This window comes from Heliangelus exortis, chromosome 13, assembly GCF_036169615.1.
Source record: "Heliangelus exortis chromosome 13, bHelExo1.hap1, whole genome shotgun sequence".
Lineage (NCBI taxonomy): Eukaryota > Metazoa > Chordata > Aves > Apodiformes > Trochilidae > Heliangelus > Heliangelus exortis.
Window position 1 is genome coordinate 17,796,763 of NC_092434.1, and position 22,589 is coordinate 17,819,351.

General features: G+C 59.6%; 1 protein-coding gene across 7 annotated transcripts; it reads left to right on the forward strand.

Moving 5' to 3' along the window:
• Nucleotides 1-1,891: 1,891 nt before the first annotated feature.
• On the forward strand, nucleotides 1,892-21,907 carry SLC9A5 (solute carrier family 9 member A5). Of its 7 annotated transcripts, XR_011728542.1 has the most exons (17): nucleotides 1,892-2,165; nucleotides 7,244-7,546; nucleotides 8,433-8,599; nucleotides 8,879-8,957; nucleotides 9,193-9,370; nucleotides 9,495-9,715; nucleotides 9,888-10,090; nucleotides 10,581-10,724; nucleotides 10,818-10,888; nucleotides 12,058-12,187; nucleotides 12,330-12,418; nucleotides 13,159-13,285; nucleotides 13,408-13,578; nucleotides 14,117-14,186; nucleotides 14,368-14,499; nucleotides 14,770-16,566; nucleotides 21,784-21,907. XR_011728542.1 is itself a non-coding variant. In XM_071757146.1 (16 exons), exons 1-16 carry the CDS (start codon nucleotides 2,033-2,035, stop codon nucleotides 15,234-15,236), a joined length of 2,685 nt encoding a protein of 894 aa, XP_071613247.1. In that variant the 5' UTR covers nucleotides 1,892-2,032; the 3' UTR covers nucleotides 15,237-17,322. The 7 variants fall into 7 exon arrangements, 6 of the variants coding, with proteins under 6 accessions (XP_071613247.1, XP_071613250.1, XP_071613251.1 ...); XM_071757146.1 differs by lacking the exon at nucleotides 21,784-21,907 and having other exon boundaries at nucleotides 14,770-17,322; XM_071757149.1 differs by lacking the exon at nucleotides 21,784-21,907 and having other exon boundaries at nucleotides 10,605-10,724; nucleotides 14,770-17,322.
• The last annotated feature ends 682 nt before the right edge of the window (nucleotides 21,908-22,589 follow it).

A 22,589-nucleotide genomic window follows, 5' to 3' on the forward strand; every position in this document is an offset into this window, starting at 1 on the left:
CGCGGCGGAGGTGGAGCGGGGACTGCCCGGAGGGATCCTCCGCCGCGATGCTCCGGAGGACCAGGGTGTAGCGGCTCTCCCCTGCAGGGATGCTCTGCCGGGATGCTCCAGCCCTGGGGGTCTCCCGGCTGCCCCGGTTGCGTTGCTCGCCCCAGGTGAACAGGAGGACGGGACGAAATTCCCCGTTCCAGGACAGGGGGGAAGCAGGGGTGGGATGAACCGCCCTGTCCCGGGCAGCCTGGAGCCACCCCGGCAGCTCCAAGGCCAGTGTTGATGTTAAAGAGGGAAAAAACCCTGGAGAGGAAGAATCCCAGGCACCAATATAGGGTAGAGGCAGACTCGCTGGAAAGAAGTTCTGAGGAGAAGGATCTGGGGGTCCTGATAGGCAGGAAATTATCCATGATCCAGCAGTGTGCCCTTGCTGCCAGGAAGGCCAAGGGAATCCTGGGATTCAGCATAAGGAAGAGTGGACAGGAGGTGCAGGGAGCTCATTCTCCCCCTCTTCCCCTGGGGAGGCCACAGCTGGAACACTGCATCCAGTGCTGGGCTCCCCAGTTCAGGAGAGACAGGGAACTACTGGAGAGAGTCCAGAGGAGGGCAACCAAGATGCTTGGGGGATTGGAGCATCTCCCTGCTGAGGAAAGGCTGAGAGAGCTGGGACTTGAGGCTGGAGAAGAGAAGGCTGAGGGGAGACCTTGTTAATGTCTACAAATATCTAAAGGGTGGGTGCAGGGCACATGGAGCTGGACTCCTCTCAGTAGTGCCCAGTGACAGGATGAAGGGCAACAGGCACCAGCTGGAATGTAGGAAATTCCATTTAAACATCGGAAAAAACCATGCTCTGCCTGGCACTCCACATCCGAGTCTGTCTGTGCCATAGCCAATGCCAGCCAGAGGGCTCTGCCAAGGTGTCCTTAAGTCCTGGCTCTGGGAACACCAGGACACAACTCAGAGCTGGCTCTTCATCATGTGCTCTGCCAGCTTCCCTTCTTGTCCCCTGACAAGTTGCATCCCCTGTGCATCCCCTCACTGCCTGCCTAGGACATGGGGCTCTGGAGCTGGGAGCCACTGGGATGGGATGTGGGAGACAGGGCACCTCCTGGAGCAGGAGGGTTGGTGGCCCAGGGTTGGTGGCCGAGTGGGAGCTTTTAGGGGTGTCTGAGAGGGGCTGGGGAAGAGATGAGGCTGAGAGGGGCTGGGGGAGGGATGAGGGCTCTCAGCAGGCAGCAAAAGGGGCAGGGCTGGGAGCGAGGTTGTGTGGGGTGGGGAGATTGGGAATCTGGTGGGTGCAGGAGGACAGAGCCAGGGTGAGGGGACCCAGGCAGAGCAGGGGCACCAGAGGAGGGCAGGGGGGACCAGGGGGACAGAGGGCCCCCCCGGTGGCAGGGGAATGGCAGGGGGCACTGGGGCAGGGACGGCTGTGGGGCAGGGCACAGCAGGAGGGTGCAGGGGATGTGTGGGGTGAGCAGTGCAGTACTGGGAGCCTCGGGGCAGGTGTAGGGGTCCCAGGTCGGTACCGGCAGCCCCGGAGAAGCAGTGGGGGGGTGCGAAGCAGTCAGATGGAAGGTGTGGGGGGGGAGGGAAGGGAAGTACTGGGAGCTCTTGGACAGTATGGAAGACCCCGGGGCAGCACCGGCAAAATCTGGGGCAGTACCAGGGAGTGGGGCTGCACAGTACCGGGGGCCCGCGACAATACCGGGGGGGACCGGGGCAGCACCAAGGACGAACGGGGGCGGGGGGTGCGGAAGAGTGCCGGAGGCTCCAAAGTAGTACCGGGGGGGAGGGCCGGGTCAGTACCGGGGGGGCCAGGGCAGTACCGCGGGGATGCCGAGAGAGTACCAGGGGACGCCGGGTAGTACCGGGGGGGTGGGCCGGATCAGTACCGGGTGGGTGGGCCGGGTCAGTACCGGGGGCGGGGCGCGGCGGGTGGAGTCGGTACCGCGGGGCTGGGGGGGCCGGGCCGGCGCAGCCCCACGTGCGCGTGACGCGGCGGGGGCCGGCGGAGCGGAGCTGCGGGGAGCGGTGCGGGGCCATGCAGTCCCCGGCGGCTTCTCCCGGCCCCGCCGCCCCGGAGGGGGCCGAGCTGCTGCGGTGGCAGTGGCGGGAGGTGCAGGGGCCCTGCCTGGTGGCCGCCTGGATCCTGGTGGCCAGCCTGGCCAAGATCGGTGAGTGTCACCCCCTCCTCCTCCTCCGCTTCGGGCGCCCGGGGCTCCGGGAGAAGCTGTTCCCACCCCCGGGGCAGGCAGGGTGGGATGCGGCATCCCCGGGGATGCGCTGGACACGGGTCATAGGGACAAATGGCCAGAGCCCGGCCCGTCACCGTGTTCGGTTGGGCTGCGGGGGCCGCGACCCTTCGTCCCCTTCCCTGCGGTGGGGAGCGGTGACAAAGGCACAGCCCGAGGGACAACGCAGGGACCCATTTTCCCTGCGCGGGAGGGACGAGTGGGTGCGGAGAGGAGAAGAGGAACGGGGCAGAGATGCCCAAAAGGATGTCCCGTGCTCCAAAAGCTGTCACTGCACATGTCACTGGGAGGGCTGGAAGCCATTTGACACCCCCTAAGGCCCAGGAGGGGCTCAGTGGTGCTGGCATGGGGCGAGTCGTGTCCCCAGCACGGGTTGTGCCTGTGGTCCATCAGTGGGCAATTCCAACTCCACGTGGCCCCTTGTGCTGTCCTGCACGGGGCTCGGGGGAGGCTGTGTGGGAGCTGCTGAGGGGCTGTGCCCCTTTTTCACCGCTGACATCAGGGTGCTGAGCAGGGTCCCCAGGGGCTGGTCCCCTGTCGTGTCCCTCCCTGCTGCGCTGGGGAGGAGAGCGTGACCTTGAGGCTGTTTTCCTCTTGGGGGGCTCTGCTGTAGGCAAAGCCCCTGTGGTGGGAGTTCAGGTACCCTCTTAGTTTGGAGCTGGCTCAAGAAATGAAGGTTCAGAATAAGGCACGTGAGTCTCTGAGCAGCTGGGGACCAGGGGACTGTACCCAGGGGACAGCTACAGCTGTGACTACCGAGTGGCCTCTGCCAGTCCCAAGAGTCCTGGATCCCACTGCATGGACCTCACACTCCTCTCCTGCCTTGGCCTTCTCTCCAGGGAGCCCTAAAGCATCGCGAGGAACGAATTAACAAACCTTGTGAGCTTAAAAATACAATCTGCTATCTGCAGCAGTGCCACCTCCAGCTGCTGAGCACGTCCTACCTGCAGAAGATCAGAGAGATGATCCCTTCCTTCCTTCCTTCCTTCCCCTGGCTCTTATTTTCTTCCCTCGAGTGCCTCCCCTTTATGGGTTTCCATTGGTGCTCTCCTCTGTGCCCCAGCAGATGCCAAGGAGGCCTGAGCTGGGGTCATTCCCAAGCCCTCAGCCCCACCACACTCTTCCAAGCCTGAGGCAAACTGATGGCCCTGTCCCTCTCCACCGGGGAGGCACAACCCTCAGGGTGGGTAGCTCCAAGTTGCCTGGCTCAGAGGGTCTGATGGGTACAGCCAGGAGCAAGGAGTGACACCATGTACTCAGGGCAGCAGGCAGCACCCTGGCAGGGGTGACCCCCGAGGTGGCACACGAGCTGGCCACACCTGTAGTCCCCAGGGAGCCCACAGGGGAGGTGGAGGATGCCAGGGAGCAGAAGAGCCACTCTGGTGTTGGTGCTGGGCTGCCAGCTCACAGCCCTGGGACTGCAGGAGGGGAAGTGGCCCAGTGCCTGGGTGATGGGGAAGTGACACTGAGGGCTCTGTTCTCCAGGGCCGTCACCAGCCTGGGGGCCCCGAGCCAGTAAACACCCGGGGCGGGGAAAAAGTGGGCTGGGTGTTGCCTTCCTGCACAGCCAGGCATCATCTGGGCTCTGCTGCCTTTTCTGTACTTGGCCAGAGCACAGATCTGCTTGGATAGGATGAGGGAAAGGAAGGAGCAGCAGGAGTGTTGCCCCAAACCTGCTCCTCACCCCCACGAGAAGGGGTTTCCCAGCAGCAGCACAGCAGAAAACCCCCATGGGTTGCACCATCCCTTCTGTCCCTGGCTGCTCGTGTCTTGGCTCAGGGGTTCTGCCATGTCCCAAGCCCTGGGGGAGCAGAGCAGGTTTTGGCCTTGAGTCTTCCCAGTGGCAAATCCTGGATTCTGAATTCCCGGGTGTTGATTGATTATGGCTCTGAAGTTAACTCACATTGTGTGGCTAAGTTACCGTTGCTGTGGGAACCTTGAATGCTGAAATTCTTGATGCTTTCCAGCACGTGTGAAATGACAACTTGTGCCTCATTTCCCCTGTTTCCCTTCCCCCCCCTCCTCCCCCCCCCCACTGCTCCCTGGGATGCAGAGGAGCTTGTGAGCAGTCATTTGCTCTGGAGGGTGGCAGCATCTCCCCTCAGTTGGGGGGATTTGGACAAGCAGGGGCTTTCCCCTTGCCACTGCTCCCTTCTTAGCCCAGGTTTTTGACTCAGGGGAAAGAAGAATGGATGGCAGGCAGGCCCCATGCCCCCACGTCCCCGTAGCATCTCCACAAGCTCTCCTGTGTCTCTTGAGCCAGCCCCGGGCGTATCTCCACAGCACGGGGAGCACAGATGGGTTGCTGGAGCAGGGATCTTGGCAACGCTCCCGAGCTTATAGAAAGGGGCTGGATGCCTCGTTCCCTTCTCGAAAACTTCAGAGCTTTGTTCCCGTGGGTGGGAAGCAGTTCTGCAGCCTGCCACAGGCACTTCAGCGAGTGCCGCTCGCCCACCGGCGCTGCCTTCGCTGGGCTTGCGTGGGGTGAGCGAGGCTCTGCTGAGGCTTCTGCGGTCACTCAGCAGGAATTTGGATGGGCTGGAGCTCAGCCAGCCCTTCCCGGGGCTGGGGGTTTGCTCAGAGGGCTGCGGTGTCTGGGTTGAAGCTTCCTCCGTGGCTGAATTGCAGCCCCTGGCAGGGAGCGGAGGTGGCTGTGGGCAACAGGGGTCAGGGAGTCACAGGATGGTTGGGGCTGGAAGCAGCTCTGGGGAACATCCAGTCCTACCCCTCCTCTAGAGCAGGATCACCTAAAGCAGGTCCCACAGGAAAACGTCCAGATGGGTGTTGAAGGTCTCCGGAGATGGAGACTCCACCACCTCTCTTGGCAGCCTGTGCCTTTAGCCTCACAGTGAAGTTTTTCTTTATGTTTAGGATGAACCCTCCTGTGTTCCAGTTTGTGACCATTGCCCCTTGTCCTGTCACTGAACACCACTGAGAAGAGTCTGGTCCCATCCTCCTGACACCTGCCCTTTAGGTATTTATAGGCATTGATGAGACCCCCCTCAGTCTTTCCCTCTCTGGGCTGAACACCCCCAGCTCCCTCAGCCTTTAGGTGGTCCCATCCCCTCATCATCTTAGTGGCTCTGCACTGGATCCTCTCCAGTATTTCCTTGTCCTTCCTGAACTGGGGAACCTAGAACTGCTTCCAGTATTCTAGATGGGGCCTCATCAGGGCAGAGCAGCAGGGCAGGACCTCTCTTGCCCTGCTTGCCACACTCCTCTCCATGCACCCCGGGATGCCCCAGGCTCTGTGCAGAGCTCAGAGCTGCAGAGCTGTGGCAGAGCCTTGGCCCTGGATGTTCTGCAGCTCTTTCCCCTTGAGGTGGTTGGTGCTGGAGCTGCAGACTGAGCCATCCCAGTGCTGCCAGCTCTGCCCTTGCTGGCTGTGGCACCAGAGCAAGGGAGCAGTGCTGGGGCTCACCAGGGTGGCACAGACAAGGTTTGCTGTGCCAGGGAGTGGCACAGGTCACTGGGAGAAGGTCACTTCCTCACAGAGAGAGGAAGAGCAGCTCTTCAGCTGCACGTTCAGTGTCTCTGTTTCTAATTCAGAAGGGAAGCATTCCAACTGAGAGGTGTTGGGGAAGGAGAAAGAAAGAACATCAGGAGGCCACAACCTCAGTTCCCAAGACGTCCCCATCTCAGGGACAATGGGGCCTGTCCCAGAAAGGACAGAGCAGGACTGAGAAAGGTTCAGAGGAGAGTGGCAAGGGTATGGAGACATGAAAACCTACTGATGAAGCACTGCCTGTTCCTGGGCTGCTCTCCAGCCTATGCCACTGGAGACCTTGGGCTTGTCAGACCTTGTGGTCTGTCCATGGGGATTCCCAAGGAGGGAGGAAGCCTGGGGTTTGCATATGACTACAGCAGAGCTTTGCTGCACCTTTAGTCCAGCTGAAGGGCCTTAGGGGATGAGTTTTGGGTTGGCAGCAGGACTGGGCTTGCAGCCAAGTGACGACTCAGAGGCTGCTCTGATGCTCCTTGTACCTGGTGGGTGCTCAGGGACAAGTGGAGGAGCCTTATTCTCTCGGAGAGGGTTTCTCCATCTGCTGCCCAAGTCATGCTACAGAGCTGGGCTGGATGTCACACGGGATGGCAGGTCACTGAGGGCACAGCAGTGCTGGGACCTCCACAGCCATTCCCCAAGCACCTCTGTGGGCAGCAAAAGTACAGCACCCTGTGCTGGGGAGGAGAAATCCGCAGGGATGGGGGGTTGCCCACCTAGGAGCTGGAGCAATTTGGGATGAGGCAGGACACCCTGGCCTTGGGGACAAGGCTGCCTGGAGGAGTGGGTGTGACATCCCACTGCCTTGTGCCCGAGCTGCAGGCTCATTGCCACGTTGCTGATGGATGAAGACCAGGGCATAACTCCACTTGCTTTGAACAGAACATCCTGTTCCAAGGCAGTTTGAAATTTGGTCCAGACCTCGTGTGGAATAAACAGATGATTCAGTGCATTTCAGAATCTGCAGCTCCTGTGTGCCTGCTTTTTGCACACAGGTAGGTTGGTGGGGGCTGAAGGAGGTCGTGCTCTGGGCTTGCCTGTCTTGCAGTGGTTTGCATCCTGCTCTGTCTGCTCGCTCAGACAGCTGCAAACAAGGTCACCTCCTCACCAGGCCTGAGCATCCTTGTCTCTGAGTGGGGTAAAGCATCCTGGTGAACCAAGGTGCCTTCCAGCAGCACTCACAATTGCTGGTGACACCGTGACTGTGCTCACTTGCTGCTCTTCCCCTCTAAGTGTGGATACCAAAGCCCAAGAAAAGCAAAATACCCAGCTGCTTGGCTTATTGGAGAGAGGCTGGGGAGGTCCCAAAGAGTTGGGTACCTGACCGACTTCCTGACCTGGGAGTTGGCTGAAAGGTTTCCTCTGCACACATGGCCAGGAAGCAGCCTTAGGTGCTTCCTTATTAACTCCAGGGTCCCTCATGCCTCAGCCAGCTCTTCTGTGGAGCCCGTGGATCTGGCATTGCTGCCTTGGCTGATGCTCTCATTCTTCCTTCTAGTTTTCCACCTGTCCAGGAAGGTGACATCCATCGTCCCGGAGAGCTGCCTGCTGATCCTGCTGGGGCTGGGCCTGGGGGGCATCGTGTTGGCTGTGGCGAAGAAAGCCGAGTACCAGCTGGAGCCCAACATGTTCTTCCTCTTCCTTCTGCCCCCCATTGTCCTCGACTCGGGCTACTTCATGCCCAGCCGCCTCTTCTTCGACAACATCGGTGCCATCCTCACCTACGCGGTGGTGGGAACCCTCTGGAATTCCTTCACCACTGGATTTGCCCTCTGGGGGCTGCACCGGGCCGGGCTCATGGGTGGGTGCACAGGGATGCGTTCCCCAGGGATGGGTTGGAGGGTGCAAAGCACACCCAAGGTCATGGAATCGTTGAATCCCAGACTGGTTTGCGTTGGAAAGGACCTTTAAGCTGATCTCACTCCCACCTCCCACCAGCCCAGGTTGCTCCAAGCCCCTTCCAGCCTCTCCCTGAACACTGCATCCAGATCTTCTTCTCTGGGCAACCTGGGCCAGTGTCTCACCACCCTCATACTAAAGAATTTCTTCCTAATGTCCAACCTAAGCCTCCCTTCTTCCACTTTAAAGCCATCACCCCTCATCCTATTGTTACACACCCTTGTAAAATGTTCCTCCCCAGCTTTCCTGGAGGCCCCCTTCGGGTATTGGAAGGCCAAGTTCCACTGCCCATCCCTGCTGTGGATTCCCAGGAAGGAGAAGTCCTGCATCCCGGGAATGGTGCTCTGGCAGCACTGTCAAACGTGCAGGACAAATGGGCCCTGCTTGGCACTGGGCTGACTCGTCTTTGCTATTTTTGTCACTGACCTTGGGTAGCTTTTCTGGCTGACTGCCAGGTTCCCTGTCCTCGGCTGGAGCCACTGGGCTTGGTGCCTGGACCTGCTGTGGGGTTTGTACCTGCTGAAGAGGCAGTGATGCACCTGGATGCCCAGGGGGACATCCAAGCCTGGATTCAGGCATTTCAATGCCCCTCATGCTGCAGTGAGGATGTGCTGAGCCCCGTGTCACCTGGGAGACCCCAGAGGTCTAGGAGTACTGCTGGGCTCAGCCCAGTGCACCCCAAGATGGGATGAGATGGGATGCTGTTGGTGTCGGGATGAGCAGCCTGGCAAGAGAAGCTCTGGGGCAGATGCTCTGGGGCAAACCTGAGCTTGGTCCTTCTGTCCAAGCAGATCCAGGTGTTGAAGCTGGGCTGATGGATTTCCTGCTCTTCGGCAGCCTCATCTCAGCTGTGGACCCTGTGGCAGTGCTGGCTGTCTTCGAAGAGGTCCATGTAAATGAGACCCTCTTCATCATCGTGTTTGGAGAGTCCCTCCTGAATGATGCTGTCACAGTGGTGAGTTGGAGCTTGGGGGACCCAAAAGTGGAGCCTAACACGGGCCAGTGTTCTGCTGTCCCCCAGGATGGGCAGAGAGAGGATAGAGGTGACATCCCTTAGCCAGTGGCAGACCCACACCATGGGTTTCTCCTGGCCCTGGGGGGTCTTTGCTTGCCCAGAGAAGCCGTGTCACCTGGCAGATTTGGATCCCCTTCTCTGGGGTCCATCCTGCCTGCAGGTGCTGCCCCTCTCAGGGGCAATACCCTGCCTTACCCAAGGGGTTTGCCTTGCCTGCAGGTCCTGTACAAGGTCTTCAACTCTTTCGTGGAGCTGGGCCCTGCGAACATCCATGCCACGGACTACTTGAAGGGGGTAGGTGAGTATGTGCCCCACCACACCCTCCGGCTCTTCCTCCAGGGTGGGCAAGTGTGGGTCCTGCTGTGCTGTGGGGCAGGCACCGAGCACCACAGCTCCTTCATCTGCATCCCAGTGGTCACATTCCAGCTGTGGGATGCTGTGCTGGGAAGGTGGGGCTGGGCGAGCGCGGCCGTGGGGCGGAGGAGCTGGGTTGGCTTGCTCGCGGTGCAAACGCCTCTTCTCCTCCTCGCCAGCCTCCTTCTTCCTGGTGAGCCTGGGGGGCACGGCCGTGGGGCTGCTCTTTGCCTTCCTGCTGGCCCTGATCACACGGTTCACCAAGCGTGTGCGCATCATCGAGCCGCTCTTCGTCTTCCTCCTGGCCTACGTCGCGTACCTGGCGGCTGAAATGGTCTCGCTCTCCTCCATCCTGGCGTGAGTGATCCCTCCCCCCCCCCGGGGGTGGCCCAGGAAATCGGGCTGAGCAGCAGGAGGTGGTGGTGTGAGCAGAGCTGCTCCTCAGCCTGCTTGCAGGGTGATGCCTTCTGCCCCTCTGCAGAGTCACCTTCTGCGGGATCTGCTGCAAGAAGTACGTGGAAGCCAACATCTCCCAGAAATCCCGCACCACGGTCAAGTACACCATGAAGACACTGGCCAGCAGCTCAGAGACCATCATCTTTATGTTCCTGGGCATCTCGGCCGTGGACACCTCCAAGTGGGCGTGGGACACAGCGCTGGTGCTGGGCACCCTGTTCTTTATCCTGCTTTTCAGAGCTGTAGGTCAGCTGCCCCGCTGTGCTCCCGGCTGGTAGCACCCAGCAGTTTTCAGGCCAAAAAACTTCCCGTTCCCCAAGAAAAGCTGGGGCATGGGACCAGCCTGAGCTTTCCCCCATCTCCAGGAGCAGGCAAGGCTCTGCTGGCATCCCAGGCTGTCCTTCTCCTTCTTCCTTAGGCGTTGTCCTCCAGACCTGCGTGCTCAACCGCTTCCGCCTCATCCCCCTGGACAGGATTGACCAGGTGGTCATGTCCTATGGTGGCCTCCGTGGAGCTGTGGCCTTCGCCCTGGTCATCCTGCTGGACAGGGCAAAGGTGAAAGCCAAGGACTACTTTGTGGCCACGACCATCGTGGTGGTGTTCTTCACTGTCATTGTGCAGGTGAGGGTGGGCACCGTGTCCCCCCCCAGTGCTGCCCTCTTGCCCAGAGCTCACCTGGTGGGCCAAGACATGTTCCTGGGGCAAGTGCACCTTTTCAAGTCACCTTTGGTGCCTTCTGGCACCTCATCCATCCCCAGGCTGGGGTGCAGGACCTCTGTAGCAGCTGTCACAGTGACAGGGCCATGGCTCATGTTGTTTCCCTCTTGGTTTGGGTCTTGCTCTAAGAACAGCAACACTGTGTGCCCGGCAAGGCTGTTGCCCTTAAAAGCTGCTCCTGGTCCATGGCTCTGGGATGCTTGAGCACTGGGAAGGGGAGCAGGGTGGATGGATGCAAGCCTGGGGTCAGGGGGGATAGTGGGCAGGACATGGTTGCTGCCTGCTGGGACACAGGAGCATCCCCCAGGACCTGGGTGGGGTTGGGAGGGACACACACGGCCAGATCAGCTGCTATCCCCGGTCACTTCACGCCAGCTCTGTCCCCGTGCCCCAGCCACGCACCCTCTCCCCCTCCCAGTCTTTCCCTTGCCTTCTCCTGCCATTCCAGGGCCTCACCATCAAACCCCTGGTGACCTGGCTGAAGGTGAAGCGTAGTGACCACCACAAGCCCACGCTGAACGAGGAGCTGCACGAGCACGTGGGTGCTGGGGTCCAGGGGATGGGGGAGGGCCATGCAGTGGCCTCAGCACCCCCAGACACCACCCCTCTGACCTTCTCCTCCTCACTCCAGGCCTTTGACCACATTCTGGCAGCAGTGGAGGACATCGTGGGGCACCACGGCTACCATTACTGGCGGGACAAGTGAGTGGCTCAGCCAGGATCCTCTGCTGGCCATCAGGTGGATGGGGGTAGCCCACCAGCCCTGGGGATGTGGCAGGGTCCCTGCTGGAGTCTGGATGTCTGTCCATCAGTCCAGCTGGAAGGGGACTGTCTGTCTGCTCTGCTGCAGCAGCCCAAGCTCCCAGAAGCACCCCAGAGAGGTCAGGAAGGTGCAGCTGGGGATGCTGCAGGACCTGGCGTTGCTTCCCCATGCTGGACTTGCTGGGGGTGGTGGGGTGGCCGTGGTGGCAGCGGTGTCCCTGTGCCTCTCCATGGAGCTGTGCTGGGTGCTGAGGAGGGAAGAGCCCCCCTGAAGCCCAGGCAGTGTTTATCTGCAGCACAGCAACAGGAAAAGGATGGGAAAAGCCTGTTGTTTCCTGGAGGGGAAGCGCTCTGGCGGGGCTGCTCCCACTCCCATCTCCTCCCACAGACCCACTGGTCTCTGGCTTCCAGCAGGTCTAGGAAGGTTCCTCTGCCCTGGGGAGACCACACCTGGAATACTGGATCCAGTTTGGGCTCCCCAGTTCAAGAGAGACAGGGATCTACTGGAGAGAGTCCAAGGGAGGGCTGTGAGGATGATGAAGGGACTTGAGCATCTCTGCTGGGAAGACTGAGAGACCTGGGGCTGTTCAGCCTTGGGAAAAGAAGGATGAGAGGGGATCCTATTAATGTCTATAAATATCTTAAGACTGGGTGTCAAGAGGAAGGGGCCAATTTCTTTTCCATGGTGCTCAGTAATAGGACAAGGAATCATGGGTTGAAATTGGAACATAGGAAGTTCCACCTCAGTATGAGGAGAAACTTCTGGAGGGTGAGGGAGCCCTGGCCCAGGCTGCCCAGAGAGGTTGTGGAGTCTCCTTCTCTGGAGCCTTTCCAACCCCCCCTGGATGTGTTCTGTGTGTCCTGCCCTGTGTGACCCTGCTGGGGCAGGGGGGTTGGACTGGATGAGCTCCAGAGGCCTCTTCTAACCCCTCACATTCACTGATTCCCCTTGGGAAGGGATGAAGGCTCAGCATGTCCTGCTTTTTCCTTCCCTCCCTGGGCACAGGTCCTGTGTGCCCAGCCTGCTTTGGACACACTGGATGGGCAGGGGGTCCCTGGCCATGGTGCCCCATGGGAGTTAAACCACCCACATCTTCCCCTCTTGGCAGGTGGGAGCAGTTTGACAAGAAGTACCTGAGTCAGCTCCTGATGAGGAAATCAGCCTACAGGCTGCGGGATGAGATCTGGGATGTCTACTACAAGCTGAACATCCGGGATGCCATCAGCTTTGTTGACCAGGTAGGGCTGAGTGGCCACACCGGCTGGTGGGATCACCCTGGGGTGGCCACTCCAGGAGCCCTCTGGCCATGCAGTGGGGACCCCCCCAGCCTGGCTGGGGCCCCCACTGCCTGGATGCCAGCCTTACCCTCCCACCCCCCAGGGTGGCCACGTGCTCTCGGCTGCCAAGCTGGCACTGCCCTCCATGCCCAGCCGCACCTCCGTGTCCGAGTCGTCGGTCACAAACCTCCTGTGAGTACAGCATCCTTCTGAGCCCCTGGCAGAGCTCTCTGGATCCCTGGAATCCTCGGGGTGGGTTGTGTCAGGGCTAGCAGGGTGCAGGCATGGAGCCCAGAATCTCAGGGTGGTCTGGTTGGAAAAGATTTTTAGGGTCATCAAGTCCAACCCAGCTCTGCCAATCATTAACCCAACGCTGCTGAGTGCAGTGTTAAACCATGTCCCTCAGCATCACATCCACATGGCTTGGAAACACCTCCAGGGATGGTGATTCAGCCACCTCCCTGGGCAGCCTTTCAGTGAAGAAGTTTCTTCTAATATCCAATCTAAACATCTCCTGGTGCAAATTAAGGTCCTGTTGCTTGTTACCTGGGAGAAGAGACCAAGATCCCCTCACCCCAACCTCCTTCCAGGGAGTTGTAGAGAGCCAGAAGCTCTCCCCTCAACCTCCTTTTCTCCAGGTGTTCACACCCCCAGCTCCCTCAGCTGCTCTTGTTCAGACTTGTGCCTCAGACCCTTTCCCAGCTTCTCTGGACACATTCCAGCCCCTCAGTGTCCTTCTTGTGAGGGTCCCATAATTGACCCCAAGAGCACAGGGGACAGGGGGACAATCCCTGCCCTGCTCCTGCTGGCCACACCGGTGCCGACACAAGCCAGGATGCTGGTGGCCTTTTTGGCCACCTGTGCAGACGCTGTCTCACCGTCTTCAGCCACTGTCGACCAACCCCTTGCCCCCCATCTCCTCTGCCCCCCAGGAGGGAGAGCGGGAGCGGTGCCTGCCTGGACCTGCAGGTGATCGACACGGTGCGGAGCCGCCGGGACAAGGAGGATGCGGCCATGCACCACGTCCTGCGGGGCAGCCTCTACAAACCCCGACGGAGGGTGAGCACTCCCTGGCCGTGGCCTGCAGCTCGCCCCAGCTCCCAGGAGAGGAGCAGGGATGGAGGACACCCCCCTGGGGACAGCTGCTCACCCTCGTGTCTCTTTGCCTCTCCCTCGGCCAGTACAAGGCCAGCTACAGCCGTCACTTCATCTCTCCAGATAAACAAGAGCGCCAAGATAAAGAAATCTTCTGTCAGAACATGAAGAGGAGGCTGGAGACCTTCAAGTCCACAAAGCACAACGTCTGGTCCTCCAAGAGCAAGGCCAGGATGAAGGAAAAGGGCAGGAAAAAGGCAAGCACTCCTCAAAACACCTGCTCCTTCCCTGGCTCGGAGGTTTGGCCTCCCCCAGGCTGCAGGCAGTGAAGTCCTTTGGGAGCTGAGATGCTGCAGGGCATCAGCACCTCCAGAGCAGCTTATCTTATCTCACACCTGCCTGCACACGTGGGGCTCACGTGTCCAGATGTCCCAACCATGCCAGTGTTGCCATGGAGTGGTTGTTCCTGAGCAAAGCCCCACGTTTGTTTCTCGGGAGCACCCAGCGTGCAGGAGCCCGAACCTTGGTCAGATCCAGGCTCAGCAGTGTGCCACTGCACCTTAAACTGGGCCTTGGGTGTCTTCTCTCCTTTGGAGGCTTTTTAAAACTGCTGGAGCTGAGCTGGTTGTTGTAAAGATGCCACAGCTGAGGCTCAGGAAGTGCTCAGTGCTGGTTGTGCCACCCAGCTGGGGTGGGAATCTCTGTCCCTGGAGTTACCCTGGCTTGCAGGGACACCTGGGTGGGGGTCAAGGCTCTGCACGGGGCAGGTCCCAGCTGGTCCCTCTTCCTTCACAGAAGAACACCTCTTTGACAAGTGATGCACCCAATGGGAAGACACACAGAAACATCCCCTGGCAGGAGGCAGGTAAGGCTGAGGTTTGCAGGACCTGGCAAGGTGGGGTGGGATGGAGCAGCTTGCTCTGCCTGCCCACTGCCAGCTCGGTGGCACAACAGCACCCAGGGTGGCACTAGCACCAAGTCCTATGGGTGCAGTCCTTGCCCCACAGCGTGCCCCATCCTCCAGACCAACTCCATCTGGCTTGCAGCTCCTGTCCTGGTGATGGTCAGCTCAGAGGAGGAGGAGAGCGACAGCTCAGAGACAGAGAGAGAGGATGATGAAGGGATTGTGTTCATCGCTCGAGCCACCAGTGAGGTCCTGCAGGGAAAGACAACTCAAGGTAGGCACTGATGCACCCCTGCCAGGGCAGCTGCTCTTGGGCAGCTTGTACTTCAGGAGAAAAGTGGCCTTGGACTGGGCAAAACCAAAGTCAGCAGAGCACGGATGGGAGAATCTCTGTGCTTTGTGGCTGTGGAGGCACAGCAGGGCATCCCTGGGCTTCCTGCATCTCTGGCCATGCATCAGGGGTTGGTTCTGCAATGTCTGCAGGGCCCAGGGATAGAGCAGGAGACATGCAAGATCCCTCTCACTGTCTCTCTTGCATCCCCAGGCAGCCTGGATGTCTGCCCCAGCCCCTGCATCATCCCCCCCTCGCCCACCTTGGCAGAGAAGGAGTTGCCCTGGAAAGGAGACCAGGCTGATCTGGCTGTTTACATCTCCTCGGAGACCACCAAAATCGTGCCAGTGGATATGCAGAAGGCATGGAACCAAAGCATCTCCTCCCTGGAGAGCATCGCTTCCCCCCCGGGCCTGGAGAGTGGACCTCAGCACAGGAGATTTGCCAGCCCTGTGCTGGAGGAGCAGCCCCAGTCTGGCAGCCAAGTGATGCTGGAGCAGAGCTCCTGTTTCCAGTTCCCCAGCCACCTCTCCAAGAGCGGCCGCTCACAGAGTGACAGCAGCCCGGAGGGGCCTGAGCAGCAGGAGCTGCAGCCTTTGATGGCTTCAGAGGAGCAGGGCAGGATGGTGCCCACCACGGAGCCCAGGTGGCTGGTGTTCAACAGAGCAAGCCACCTCTGAGGATGGCTGCTGGGTGGGGATGCCCACGGGCTCTGAGCCCCCGTGGCCGCGCTGCTCTCTCGCATTGTAAAGCTTCTCTGTGTCTCCATAAACTCCAGGAAGGGCAGGAGAACCTGGAGGAGACTCCTCCCGGAGCTGCAGTCCAAGGTGGGCTTTGCCCATGCACCTACTGATGCAAAACTGGTCACTAATTAGGCTTTGTGCTGCAAGAGCAGGGACCAGCCTCCATCCACCCAGGGAGGCACAGACCCCAAACCTCTTCCTTCTTCTCTGGTCCCCACACATCTGCTCCGTGCTGGAGGGCCAGAGTTGTGGTGAAGGACGTGGAGCTCTTGGAATGAGTCCAGAGGAAGCCTTGGAGATGATCTGAGGGCTGGAGCACCTCTGCTATGGAGCCTGGCTGAGAGAGTTGGGGTTGCTCAGCCTGGAGAAGAGAAGGCTCCAGGGAGACCTTAGAGCACCTTCCAGTACCTGCAGGAGCTACAGGAAAGCTGGGGAGGAATGTCTTTCAAGGACATGGAATGACAGGACAAAGGGGAATGGCTTTAAACTGGAAGAGGTCAGACAAGAGGAAGCTCTTTATTGTGAGGGTGGTGAGACACTGGCCCAGGTTGTCCGGAGAAGAAGCTCCAGATGCCCCATCCCTGGAAGTGTTCAGGGCCAGGTTGGATGGGGCTTGGAGCAACCTGGCCTCGTAGGAGGTGTCTCTGCCCATGGCAGGGGGTTGGAATAAGATGAGCTTTAAGCTCTCTTCCAGCCCTAAGCAATCTGGGATTCCTCCCAGGGCTGGTCTCCCAGCTGGATTTGATCCCATTGTGGCTGTGCCACCCTGAGGTCCTGGCTGATGGCCCCAAGTGTAGGAGCACGAGCTGCTCTCCAGCCTGGCTGTGAGCAGGAGAGCTCTGAGGAGAGGCTGGGAGTGGTGGCCAGTGCAGCAGAGCCTGTGCACACCCAGTGCCTGAGCCCCTGGCTCCATCACAGCTGGAGTGCTGGCCCTTCATGGCAAGCGTGGAGCTCAGCCTGGAGGCCAGAGGTGGGCTGCTTGCCACAGCAGCTCTGTGTGCTCCACGTTGCAGAGGTCCCTCGGATGCAAAGCCTTGACCTTCTCAGGACTGGGAGCAGTGCTCCTGGGGTTTGTCCTGGCTCCAGGAGCCAGACAAGTCCAAGTCAATCTGTACGCACAGGGACTCCCCCAGCAGCCAGCCTGCTGTGCCAGCCCACGTCTCCTCTCTGGATGGATTCCCAGGAGCTGCAGCATTCAGCTTTCTGGCTCTGCCTGGAGGCAGCTGCCCTGCACAGCATCCTCAGCGTTCATCTCGCCCCTGTCCCAGTCCTTCCAGTTGCCTGGAGCTCGTCAGCTGGGAGGGCTCCTGGTCGTGGTGGAAGGAGTGGAGTGAGCAGCAGGTATGAATGTACAACAGGAGCAGGGTGATGGGTGAAAGCTGAGTTCATCTGCTAAGATCCATCCCCACCACCTGCCTCCCAGCCCTGCCCTGGTCCCTCCTGAGAGGGGGATGGGATCCCCATTCCCGTGGCCCACCCAGTGGATTTTTCCTGGTGGGACCTCAAGGGCTCCCCAAGAACCACTCTGCACTCAAAAGCTCAGCACAGCAGCTGGGCACCAGCAATGGAGGAGGGTTGGGGATGCTCCTCTTGGGAAGGAATGGGGACATGGGCTGTTAGTGCCCCAAAGCAGGGAAATCACTGCCTGTTCCAGCTACCTGGGTGTGCTGAGACAGTCAAGGGGACTGGATAAGTCCAATGTGGGGCAAGCAAGCTGGCAGTACCCCCCTGGTACTGTCAGCAAGGCTCAGCAAAAGTGGTTCTCTGCACCTGCCCCACCAGATGAGCATGAGATTTTTAAAAGGTTTTTTATATAATTTTGCATTTCTGGTATGCCTTATTCTAGTTTTGATTTCTGATACTGGGCCATAATGAATCCCTAGCTGGGTCAGTCAGTGTTTTCTGTAGCCATGGGCACCACAGATGACTCAAGACTTAATATTTTATTTGCAAGAAGATTGTTTTCATGTGAAAATATATGCAGAGTATTTTGTAATGTTCAATAAATCAGAGTTGGAGCAGGCGTTGCCATCCGGTGTCTCCACTGCCTGGGAACCTCTGTGCATCCCTGGTGCCTGCAGCTCCTCCTGGCTTGCTTTTTCCTGACAGGCACCACATCCCTGTGCCTCTCAGACTCCACGTGCCTAACGGGATTTCCTGGTTTCCATCACGTTTGTGGAAAATGTGCAGTTTTTTCCAAAGAGCAGCTCGCCCACAGCTGTGGTGAGGCAGCCAGGGGCTGGTGGAGGTGCTGTGGCAGCAGAGTGCTGGGGGCCTGGATCTTCCCTCTCTCTTGGCCAAAATCTTGGTTCAAATGGGTGTGTTTCAGGGAGTTTCGGATCACGGGATCCTGCTCTGGGTGCCAGAGTGTTCCCTGCAGGCACCATCTCCTTGGCACTGCACCGGGCTCTGCAGGGCAGGTTGTTTTCCTGGAAGTGATGGGTCTGCAGTGTCCAGGTCCTCAGAGGAGGAAAACCAAATGTCTGGGCTTTGGGAAGTGCTGGGCTGGTTGCTGCTGTCTCACAGGGATATCTGAGCCTGGCAGGGATGTCTGTGCAGGCTTCTTCATGCCCCCAGCCAGCACCTTGGAGCCCTTGACCCCTGGCCATGCTGTGACCAGGGAGGGTGGGGTTTTGTCAGTATTTATTCTTGTTCCTCACTCTGTATTTCACTTTACAAGGAGAGGCAGCAGGCAGCATTGTGCCTGCACAGGGCAGAGCCATCTCATTCAGTGGAAAAACACAAGAACTGGGCCAAACCACCAACGCTTTGTGCCCAGATCTCTGCTTCTCCAGGAGAGACTGAAGCATAAGCAAAGCAGCTGCTTGTCAGACCCAGAGCACACAACCCCCCAGTGTAAGCAACCCCATCCTGGAGCTGTCTGACTGCTGCAGAGCTGACACTTTGCACGCAGGCTTCTCCTCAGAGCCTGCCATTAGGGTTGCACATTTTTTCCACAGTGATTTGCTCTCTCTGATGCTCAGCTCCTCCAGTTTCTCCATGGTATCAGAACCTGTGAAGTCAGCAGAGGCTGTGAGGCAGCTCTGGTAACAGGGTCAGCAGCTGGATGGATGTGATGAGCTGGGGGTGGTGGACTGGTGTTGGCTGCCTCCCAAGTCAGCCAGGCAGCAGCACTGCAGTCATCTCAAAATCCCAGCCCTGCCATTGCTCAATCCACGTTGGAGCAACAGGTAAATAAATTTTAGGCTGGAAGGGGCTTGGGAGGTCTCTGATCCAAAGCTGGGTCTGGCCGGGGCTGCTGGCAAAGCTGGAGCAGGTAGCTCAGAACCTCATCTAGCTGGGTTTGGAAAGTCCCCAAGGATGGAGATGGCACCACCTCCCTGTCCCAGGGCCACACCATGGCTGCACCACTCTCGTGCAGAACGACTTTCTCTTCATGCCTGGCAGGAATTTCCTGTGGTGCAGCTCGTCCCCTTTGCCCCTTGTCCTTCCAGGTCTCTGAGAAGACTTGGGCTCTGGTTTCTCTGTGCTGCCCCCCTGTAGGTAGCTCCCCTTTTTATCTTGTCTTCCTAAAGCTGGTTCTTTGTTCTAGGGAGCTCCAGGCTTGAGCGAGCACCCAGATAGGTCTCACAGGTACCAAGAAATAATTTCCCTGAATCTGCCAGCTTCACACGCTCTGTTGCAGCGAGGGTGTTGTTGACTCACAGGCAACATCGGTGTTTTTTTATTCTGCTCTATTTCTGGAGTGCTTCTGACACCCTCGCATGGTGTCTCCATGATGCCCATCCAGGCACCAGTGGGGGGAAGCTGGTGAATGGGTGGTGAATGGGAGCCCAGCTGCTCACCTCCCACTTGGCTCCAGCAAGCATGAAGCATGGCAGAGGCTTTGGCCACACTCGGGGAGAAACAGCAGGAAGGCAAATGCAGGAGAATTCAGCACTTCAGCCTGATCTTCCCTGGTACACTCATTTTGGAGGCACAGCAGGCCCTTCTTTGCTCCTTCCTGCTCCTCTCTCTTTGTCCAGGTGTCCATCCCACCTGGATACGATCAGACCAAACACATCTCCTTTGCTTTCCCTCTCTTTGCCATCCCTGCTCCTTGCTGGAAGCCTCCTGGGGAACGATTCATTTCAGCTCCAGAACTGCCTCTGGAGGGGTGGGTGCCAGCCCTGACCCCCCTGTGCTGCCTGCTGAGGTTCTGCAGCAGTTTCTGGGCTGCTGAGCCGGGCAGGGGGGCTGGAGCCGGAGCCAGGAGCAGCCGGGGATGGATGATGAGGAACAGATTAGGATTGGGCTGCGGTTCCCCTGCAGCGTTCCGGGGGCAGAGCAGCCCTCGGAGCCATTGTGCATCGTGTGTCGGGCCAGCCCCGGGGCTCGTCCGGGTCCCCTCGGTGTCTGCCGGCTGTCAATGTCCCCAGGCTCCCCTGCAGAGCCTGTGCCACCCTCCAGGGCTGCCCAGGAGGCTTTCTCTGTATCCCAGCGTGGATGGGCTGAGGACACAGAGCAGTGGTCCAGGTCAGCAGGAGCTGGGGAGGGGGGTGAGCCACAGTCTGAGTTGTGGCTGAGTTTTCCCTTCTTTTGCTCCGAGGAGCAAAGGCAGCTGTGGCACTCCCTGTCCTAGAGGACTACGTGGCCGGGCTGCTGCTCCGGGGACTCCTGCAGAGCAGGCAGGATGGATGCTGACATGATGAGGCCTTTAATTTTACCAGATCCTAGCGTTGTGATCTTCCTCACAGCCTGAAAGAGCTGTTCCTCAGAGCTGGAGGGAAGGCAAAGATCCCTGAAGAAGCCACCTGGGCTTCTCTCACCTCACCTCCTCCTGGCATCCAGTGCTCTGCAGCCAGGGCTGCCCTGCAGGTAAATGAAAGCTGTGGTGGGTTAGTTGGAGAGGGAGGGTGCTGAGGAGATGGGGTCAGGAGGAGATGAGGAAGTACTGGGCCAGCAGCCCAGTTGGTCTGGTCTGCATCAGACCATAGGTTTGGCCCAAGCCTGCAAGCAGCCCAAGGAGAAGGGATGGGAAAGGCCGTGGGGTGCTGCTGGAGACCAAACTCTGCATGCTGACAGGTCTGCTGCCTTTGTGCTTTCCCCTCTCACAGCCATGGGGGGCAATCCCTGCCCATGTCCAAGCTCTATCTGTGCAAGCCCATGGTGTTGAAGTCAGAGAGCCAGCTGAAGCTTTGCTTTGGCTCCTTGGCTGGCAGGGGGGAGGTTGGATCCCGTGTGCATGTCCCCAAAGTGTTTGGGGCTCTGAGGTCCTTGCAGGCATCCAGGTGGATTCATCTCAGAGCTGCCCCAAGAGCCCTCCAGGCATGGATGGTGTTGGCACCACACGAGCACTGTTTGGGCAGGGGTCAGACCTCCAGACTTCTCCTGGGCACTGCTGATCCTGCTGGATTTCTCAGGAAGCCTTCCCTCCCAGGGCCAGGATATTCTCACCTATCACATATGTGCACATAAATACCCATTTTTTTCAGCGGGCATCCCTATTCTCACCAGATTATGGAGAGAGCTGGTAAAAGCTTTGCAAAGGTTTTCCAGAAAGATGAAAACAAACAAACAAAAGACATGAAAGCATCTGTGAGGGTGATGAATGATGTGTTCACTGCTCTCATGCCATGCTGTGGGTGGGAAGGGCCTGGTGAAGGGCACAAGGTTGTGTTGGCTGGGCTGCTGGTTAACAGGTTAACAGAGGGTTAACCCGTGACCCCTGCTAGGCAGAACTCTTGTAAACATTTTTTTCATCTTAACCAAAATAACAAACAGGAAGTTAGAGAGTGCACTAAAGGGACCAGCAGCCAGCGCTTGGGTTTGTCTGCAAAACACGCAGGGTTTGTTTGTCATAAAGGAACCAAATTGCCCCCAGAGTGCTGGAAATGGGGGTGCCCGTGCCCCCCTCGGCCCTGGGCAGCCGAAGGGCTCTCCCTGGGAGTCAGGAGTGCCAGGGAGCATCCCCACCATCAGGGGAGGGGAGAGCTCTGCTCCTGAGCCTGGGGGGGCTGGGGAACCCCCGACTGGATCCTGGGACCCCCGGATGGATCCTGGGACCCCTGGATGGATCCTGGGATCCCCAGATGGATCCTGGTGGGGCTGGAGAACCTCCAGATGGATCCCAGACCCCCGGCTGGATCCTGGGACCCCTGGCTGGATCCCAAGACCCCTGCTTGGATCCCAGACCCCCAGCTGGATCCCAGGACCCCCGCTTGGATCCCAGACGCCCGGTTGGATCCTAGGACCCCTGGCTGGATCCCGGCAGGGCTGGAGAACCCTCGGCTGGATCCCGGGATGCCCGCCTGGATCCCAGGACCCCTGTCTGTATCCTGGACCTCTGGCTGGATCCCAACACCCCTGGCTGGATTCCAGCAGATCCCAGGACCCCTGTCTGGATCCTGGGACCCCCGGTTGGATTCCAGGACGCCCAGCTGGATCCCGGGACCCCCAGCTAAATCCCGGGACTCCCGCCTGGATCCCAGGAGCCTTGGTTGGATCCCGGGACCCCTGTCTGGATCCCAGGACCCCTGGCTAGATCCTGGGACCTCTGGCTGGATCCTGGTGGGGCTGGAGAACCCCCGGCTGGATCCCAGGACCCCTGTCTGGATCCCAGACCCCCGGTTGGATCCTGGGACCCCCGGCTGGATCCCGGCAGGGCTGGAGAACCCCCGGTTGGATCCTGCTTGGATCCCAGCACCCTCGGCTGAATCCCGGGGCCCCTGTCTGGATCCTGGGACCTCTGGCTGGATCCCGAGCCCCCCAGCTGGATCCCAGCACCCCCGTCTGGATCCCGGCGGATCCCAGGACCCCTGTCTGGATCCCGGGACCCGCGGTTGGACCCAGGACCCCCGGCTGAATCCCGGGACACCCGCCTGGATCCCGGGACCCCTGCTTGGATCCCAGGACCCCCGGCTGAATCCCGGGACACCCGCCTGGATCCCAGGACCCCCGTGTGGATCCCGGCGGGGCTGATTCTCCCCGCAGATCTCCGCACGTTGCGGGTTCCCTGATGCGGGGGTTGGGGGGTCCCGGGCCTCCCCTGCCCCCCCCCGCGCCGCCCGCAGGGGTCGCCCCGCGCCTCTCCCTCGCCCGCCCCAAGATGGCGGCGGCCGCGCTCCCTGAGGCGCCGGCGGAGCCTCGGCGGGGCTGGGCCATGGCAGCAGGGGCTGGGCTGGAGGGGTGGGAGACATTTGTGTGTGTGGCGGCTGCGGGGCTCTCTCGGCCTGACAGGGGATCAGCCCTGCGAGCTGCTGCTGCCCTCCTGACGGGTGCCTGGGAGGTGCGGGCAGCTGCCTATCCCTGACTATTCCTGCCTATCCCTGCTGTCCCTCCTATCACTGT

Bases quoted from the DNA above. Each gene is read 5' to 3' on its own strand.
- SLC9A5 (XM_071757146.1), top strand. From the start codon at position 2,033: ATGCAGTCCCCGGCGGCTTCTCCCGGCCCCGCCGCCCCGGAGGGGGCC. The intron at 2,166-7,243 runs GTGAGTGTCACC...TCTTCCTTCTAG, and splicing joins GGCCAGCCTGGCCAAGATCG to TTTTCCACCTGTCCAGGAAG. The intron at 8,600-8,878 runs GTGAGTTGGAGC...CCTTGCCTGCAG, and splicing joins TGAATGATGCTGTCACAGTG to GTCCTGTACAAGGTCTTCAA.